This window comes from Oncorhynchus mykiss, chromosome 9 (assembly GCF_057628025.1).
Source record: "Oncorhynchus mykiss isolate SJ-2025 chromosome 9, ASM5762802v1, whole genome shotgun sequence".
NCBI lineage: Eukaryota > Metazoa > Chordata > Actinopteri > Salmoniformes > Salmonidae > Oncorhynchus > Oncorhynchus mykiss.
The window spans coordinates 70,946,959-70,954,898 of NC_143030.1; the positions used below are offsets into that span (position 1 = coordinate 70,946,959).

The 7,940-nt window shown below is 43.8% G+C and overlaps 1 protein-coding gene across 8 annotated transcripts in view; it reads right to left on the minus strand.

Annotated features, from left to right (window-relative positions):
* Nucleotides 1–1,051: 1,051 nt before the first annotated feature.
* Nucleotides 1,052–7,940, minus strand: part of LOC110532700 (activin receptor type-1-like) — a 34,459-nt gene continuing 27,570 nt past the window's right edge. For all 8 annotated transcript variants that reach the window (XM_036988719.2, XM_036988724.2, XM_036988721.2 and 5 more), the window contains 2 exons: nucleotides 3,240–3,370; nucleotides 1,052–2,050 (listed from right to left, as the gene is read on the minus strand). In XM_036988719.2, the coding sequence (XP_036844614.2) occupies nucleotides 1,871–2,050; nucleotides 3,240–3,370 (311 nt within the window). In that variant the 3' untranslated portion in view covers nucleotides 1,052–1,870. The remainder of the gene's footprint in view (nucleotides 2,051–3,239; nucleotides 3,371–7,940) is intronic.

Sequence of the window (7,940 nt, forward strand, 5' to 3'; positions counted from 1 at the left end):
CAGTTGTATATCTAGCCGTTATCAAGCTGTCCCAATTAATCTGCTAATTTCTTCATTCATCTGCTCATTTCTTCTAGCGTGCGCACACACACACACGTCTGCTGGTCAAATCCTCCTTCTATCAAAGCCAGCCAAGCCATTTGGAATTGGACAGGGAGGAAGACATGAGAGGGGCTCAGCTCACTCTCTCTCTCAAAAGGAGAGTGGCGCTTGGCCTTTGATACTTGAACAACCCCCTTCTACGGTGTTAAAAATAACCAGCTCTTAATCTGACTGCATGGCCAGACAGACAGACTGCGGCATGGAGCGTATTATCTCTCTGGAGTTTGGTCAACACCAGCCAGACAGATAGAGTAACACACACACCCACACAGGCTGAATAATCAATATTGTAGATGAATGGACAGATAGACTGGAATCAATTTCCGTCCACACTCACACAGTGTTCTAAGCTCATGTTGAATAGACACAGATTAACTTTGAAAACCTTTACTTGTCTTCTCTTTGTGGAAATAAAAGGAGAGCCTCCAGACGTAATAGAAACATGTGCTGGCCAAATTAGACCTGCTTCTTTCACACTTCACTAACTCCACACTTTGGCATTTTCTAACTAGGTCAAAACAGAAAATATCTGGGAGAGAAATGCCTCTCTCATTGTAACACAAAGAGATACAAACACGGTCACACACACATGTATGCAGGCACTCACACATATATATATATATACAGTAAGAGTATTTGTTTATGTTTGAGGAGGAGCAGGAGTTTGTCCCATTCACATAACAGTAAATATACAATAAGTCTGGGTGAAATAGTCTGGGTGTATTCTCCTTCTGAAATGTGATTGACAGATCTGAAATATCTGCTATATCGTGTCTGGTGCCCTCTGGTGGACAATTACGCCCCTTTTCCCGACCAGCATAACAACTAATCTTTTAGCAGCCTAATTCAAATGTAATTTCAGAGTGAGGTGAGCAGCATACAAACACATTTCAACCATTTTTAGTAGGTTAATAAACATGTATCTATGGATAAATTAAATACCCTGTAATCGATGTAATGTTTTTTAATTCCCTTAATGTTGAATGGTAGTGATGATAATGATAGTATTTCTACACTGAAAGTATTGCATATATAATTTCAGATAAAATACAAATAGAAATACATAAATATCATAATATACATAGGTACTTTACAGTAAATCCAACGCTGGTGAAAGATACAGTATTCTATCGCTAGATACAACTACTTCATTAGCTCTGGGCTTATACTACGATCATGAGTAGCACATTATCAGGGAACTGTTTATGGTCAGCTCTAAATGCTTCCAGAATATACTAAATCAATGAATATGTATAGATTCCGTACAGTGCATCAAAACAAACAAGGCACTAGCAAGACATTAACGGCCGCTTGTAATGATCATTCTGATCATACATCACAAGGCCTCACTGATCCAAAGGCGGCATGTCCATCCCCAAAGTATCACAGGATAAGGCTATAACAAGGACCAAACTCTGATGATCTCTCAATCCTGTGGGCCGCTTGGAGAAAACAATGTCCATGTTCCTATGGAAGTCCTTTCAGTAAACTCTTCAAAAATCCAAGTCCTCATTTGTCGATGCTTATGCTTGTCCCATTCCAGATCTCGCCAAATTAATATGCCGAAGCAAATACATACAATTCTTCTATCGTATTCCTGATGAAATGATCCAGGCAGTGTATGGAAGGTTGGTGAGGGCCTTTTAGGAAGAGGCACCAGAAACATGGGACACTGAGAGTCTTACATAGTAGCAAAGGATATAGATAGTCTCTATACAAGACTATCAGCCTTAATGTTAGTGTGCTGTTTGTAGTCTTATGTTAAGGTCTAGACGTCCTGCTTGTAGTCTGGAGTTGAGGCCTGCAGATCCATTTTTTGTTTCTCTGTGGGGTAGCCATGGTCCTGGTCCAGCTTGGAGAGGGTCTTCCTGACACGGAGAGCTGTTAGGCGGGCTGGAGGGCTCTGGAACCAACACTCCTTCATTATCTTGGTAATGGAGGACAGGATCTGTACACAAAGAAAGAGAGAGAGAGAGACCCACCATAAAATCACACTGTTCTATCACTGTATGTACAGTAGAAAGTCACTATTGATGGTGTGTGTGCGCGTGTCTATACACTGACTGTACAAAACATTAGAAACACCTTCCAAATATTGACTTGCACTCCCTTTTGCCCTCAGAACAGCCTCTATTTGTCAGGGCATGGACAACAAGGTGTTGAAAGAGTTCCACAGGGATGCTGGCCCATGTTGACTCTACAAGGTGTCGAAAGAGTTCCACAGGGATGCTGGCCCATGTTGACTCTACAAGGTGTCGAAAGCGTTCCACAGGGATGCTGGCCCATGTTGACTCTACAAGGTGTCGAAAGCGTTCCACAGGGATGCTGGCCCATGTTGACTCTACAAGGTGTCGAAAGAGTTCCACAGGGATGCTGGCCCATGTTGACTCCAGTACTTCCCACAGTTGTATCAAATTGGCTGGATGTCTTTTGGGTAATTGGCTGGATGTCATTCTTGATAAATTCTTGATAAACACAAGAAACTGTTGAGGGTAAAAACCCAGCAGAATTGCAGCTCTTGACATACTCAAACCGGTGCGCCTGGCACCTACTACCATACCCTGTTCAAAGGCACTTCAATCTTTTGTCTTGAATGGCACACATACACAATCCATGTCTCAATTGTCTCAAGGCTTAAAAATCCTTCTTTAATCTGTCTCCTCCCCTTCATATACGCATGTAAGCATTTTGCTACACTGTAAGCATTTCGCTACACTGTAAGCATTTTGCTACACTGTAAGCATTTCGCTACACTGTAAGCATTTTGCTACACTGTAAGCATTTCGCTACACTGTAAGCATTTTGCTACACTGTAAGCATTTTGCTACACTGTAAGCATTTTGCTACACTGTAAGCATTTTGCTACACTGTAAGCATTTTGCTACACTGTAAGCATTTTGCTACACTGTAAGCATTTTGCTACACTGTAAGCATTTCGCTACACTCGCAATAACATCTGCTAACCATGTATATGTGACCAATACAAATGTATTTTGATTTGATTAAAGTCGATTTATCAAGTGACATCAATAAGGGATCATAGCTTTCACCTGGATTCACCTGGTCAGACTGTCATGGAAAGATCAGGATTTCCTAATGTTTTGTACACTCAGAGTATGTGCATCTGTGTGTCTCACCGGGTGAGAGTGCAGCCTGTTGTGCATACTGGGTCTTTGCTTGTCCACACACACCACCTTCTTCATCTCCTCAAAGCTGGGGTCAGAGGGCACCATGTCAAAGAAGGGCGGACGGTACTCTTCCACTATCCCTGGAACAACAAACACAATCACACCTGAGGAACATGGTACATATACAGTCAGTACCAGTATATCTACGTCTTCATTCCAAAGGAGTCAGCCAACATTCCATCTTACATAATGATGACTGAGGTGGCAAGGATTTGGTGGGAAAACTACAGACACTGTGACACTACAGACACCATGACACTACAGACATCACGATACAACAAACATAATGACACTACAGACACCATGACACAACAGACATCACAATACAACAAACATAATGACACTACAGACACCATGACACTACAGACATCACGATACAACAAACATAATGACACTACAGACACCGTGACACTACAGACATCATGACACTACAGACACCATGACACTACAGGAACCATGACACTACAGACACCATGACACTACAGGAACCATGACACTACAGACATCATGACACTACAGACACTGTGACACTACAGACATCACAATACAACAAACATCATGACACTATAGACACCATGACACTACAGGAACCATGACACTACAGACACCATGACACTACAGGAACCATGACACTACAGACACCATGACACTACAGGAACCATAACACTACAGACACCATGACACTACAGGAACCATAACACTACAGGAACCATGACACTACAGGAACCATGACACTACAGGAACCATGACACTACAGACACTGTGGCACTACAGACACCATGACACTACAGGAACCATGACACTACAGACACTGTGACACTACAGACATCACGATACAACAAACATAATGACACTACAGACACTGTGACACTACAGACACCATGACACTACAGACATCACGATACAACAAACACCATGACACTACAGACACCGTGACACTACAGACATCACGATACAACAAACATAATGACACTACAGACACTACAGACACTGTGACAATACAGACATCACGATACAACAAACATAATGACACTGCAGACACCATGACACTACAGACACTACATACACCATGACACAACAGACACCATGACACAACAGACACCATGACACCACATACAACAGACACCATGACAAAACAGATACCATGGCACCATGACAATACAGACACCATGACACTACATACACCATGACACTACAGACACCATGACAATGCAGACACCATGACACTACAGACACCATGACACAACAGACACCATGACACCATGCCACTACATACAACAGACACTATGACACAACAGACACCATGACAATACAGACACCATGACACCATGACACTACAGACACCATGACACTACATACAACAGACACCATGACACTACATACACCATGACACTACATACACCATGACACTACATACAACAGACACCATGACACTACATACACCATGACACCATGACACTACATACAACAGACACCATGGCACAACAGACACCATGACACTCCAAACATCATGACACTACAGACACCATGACACAACAGACACCATGACACTACAGACATCATGACACTACAGACGCCATGACACTACATACACCATGACACTACAGACACCATGACACTACAGGCACCATGACACTACATACAACAGACACCATGACACTACAGACACCATGACACCATGACACTACAGACATCATGACACTACAGACACCATGACACTCCAAACACCATGACACTACATACACCATGACACAGCAGACACCATGACACAACAGACACCATGACACTCCAAACATCATGACACTACAGACACCATGACACTACAGACACCATGACACTACAGACACCATGACACTACAGACATCATGACACTACAGACATCATGACACTACAGACACCATGACACTACATACACCATGACACTACATACAACAGACACCATGACACTACAGACACCATGACATCCTGACACTACAGACACCATGACACTACATACACCATGACACAACAGACACCATGACACTACATACACCATGACACAACAGACACCATGACACAACAGACACCATGACACTACAGACGCCATGACACTACAGGCACAACAGACATCTCGCAACTAAAGACACCATGACACTACAGACGCCATGACACCACCGACACCATGACACTGGAGATACCATGACACTGGAGACACCATGACACTACAGGCACAACAGACATCTCGCAACTAAAGACACCATGACACTACAGACACCATGACACTACAGACACCATGACACGCCAAACACCATGACACAACAGACACCATGACACTCCAAACATCATGACACTACAGACACCATGACACTACAGACACCATGACACTACAGACACCATGACACTACAGACATCATGACACTACAGACATCATGACACTACAGACACCATGACACTACATACACCATGACACTACATACAACAGACACCATGACACTACAGACACCATGACATCCTGACACTACAGACACCATGACACTACATACACCATGACACTACATACACCATGACACAACAGACACCATGACACTACATACACCATGACACAACAGACACCATGACACAACAGACACCATGACACTACAGACGCCATGACACCACCGACACCATGACACTGGAGATACCATGACACTGGAGACACCATGACACTGGAGACACCATGACACTACAGGCACAACAGACATCTCGCAACTAAAGACACCATGACACTACAGACACCATGACACTACATACATCATGCCACTACAGACACCATGACAATACAGACATCTTGACACCATGATACTACAGACACCATGACACTACATACATCACGCAACTACAGACACCATGACAATACAGACATCTTGACACCATGATACTACAGATAGAATGACACAACAGACATCATGCCACTACAGACACCATGACACTACAGACACCATGACAATACAGACACCATGACACTACAGACATCATGACACTACAGACACCATGACACTCCAAACACCATGACACTACATACACCATGACACAACAGACACCATGACACTACAGACACCATGACACTACAGACACCATGACACTACAGACAACATGGCACTACAGACATCATGACACCATGGCACTACAGACACCATGGCACTACAGACACCATGACACCACAGACATCATGACAATACAGACACCATGGCACTACAGACACCATGACACCATGTCACTACAGACACCATGACATTACAGACACCATGACACTACAGACACAATGGCACTACAGACACCATGACATTATAGACACCATGACACAGCAGACACCATGACACTACAGACACCATGACACCATGTCACTACAGACACCATGACATTACAGACACCATGACACAACAGACACCATGACACTACAGACACCATGACACAGCAGACACCATGACACTACAGACACCATGACACCATGTCACTACAGACACCATGACATTACAGACACCATGACACAACAGACACCATGACACAACAGACACCATGACACTACAGACGCCATGACACCACCGACACCATGACACTGGAGATACCATGACACTGGAGACACCATGACACTGGAGACACCATGACACTACAGGCACAACAGACATCTCGCAACTAAAGACACCATGACACTACAGACACCATGACACTACAGACACCATGACACGCCAAACACCATGACACAACAGACACCATGACACTCCAAACATCGTGACACTACAGACACCATGACACTACAGACACCATGACACTACAGACACCATGACACTACAGATATCATGACACTACAGACACCATGACACTACATACACCATGACACTACATACAACAGACACCATGACACTACAGACACCATGACATCCTGACACTACAGACACCATGACACTACATACACCATGACACTACATACACCATGACACAACAGACACCATGACACAACAGACACCATGACACTACATACACCATGACACAACAGACACCATGACACAACAGACACCATGACACTACAGACGCCATGACACCACCGACACCATGACACTGGAGATACCATGACACTGGAGACACCATGACACTGGAGACACCATGACACTACAGGCACAACAGACATCTCGCAACTAAAGACACCATGACACTACAGACACCATGACACTACATACATCATGCCACTACAGACACCATGACAATACAGACATCTTGACACCATGATACTACAGACACCATGACACTACATACATCACGCAACTACAGACACCATGACAATACAGACATCTTGACAACATGATACTACAGATAGCATGACACAACAGACATCATGCCACTACAGACACCATGACACTACAGACACCATGACAATACAGACACCATGACACAACAGACACCATGACACTACAGACACCATGACACAACAGACACCATGACAATACAGACATCTTGACACTACAGACACCATGACACTACAGACATCGTGACACTACAGACACCATGACACTCCAAACACCATGACACTACATACACCATGACACAACAGACACCATGACACTACAGACACCATGACACTACAGACACCATGACACTACAGACAACATGGCACTACAGACATCATGACACCATGGC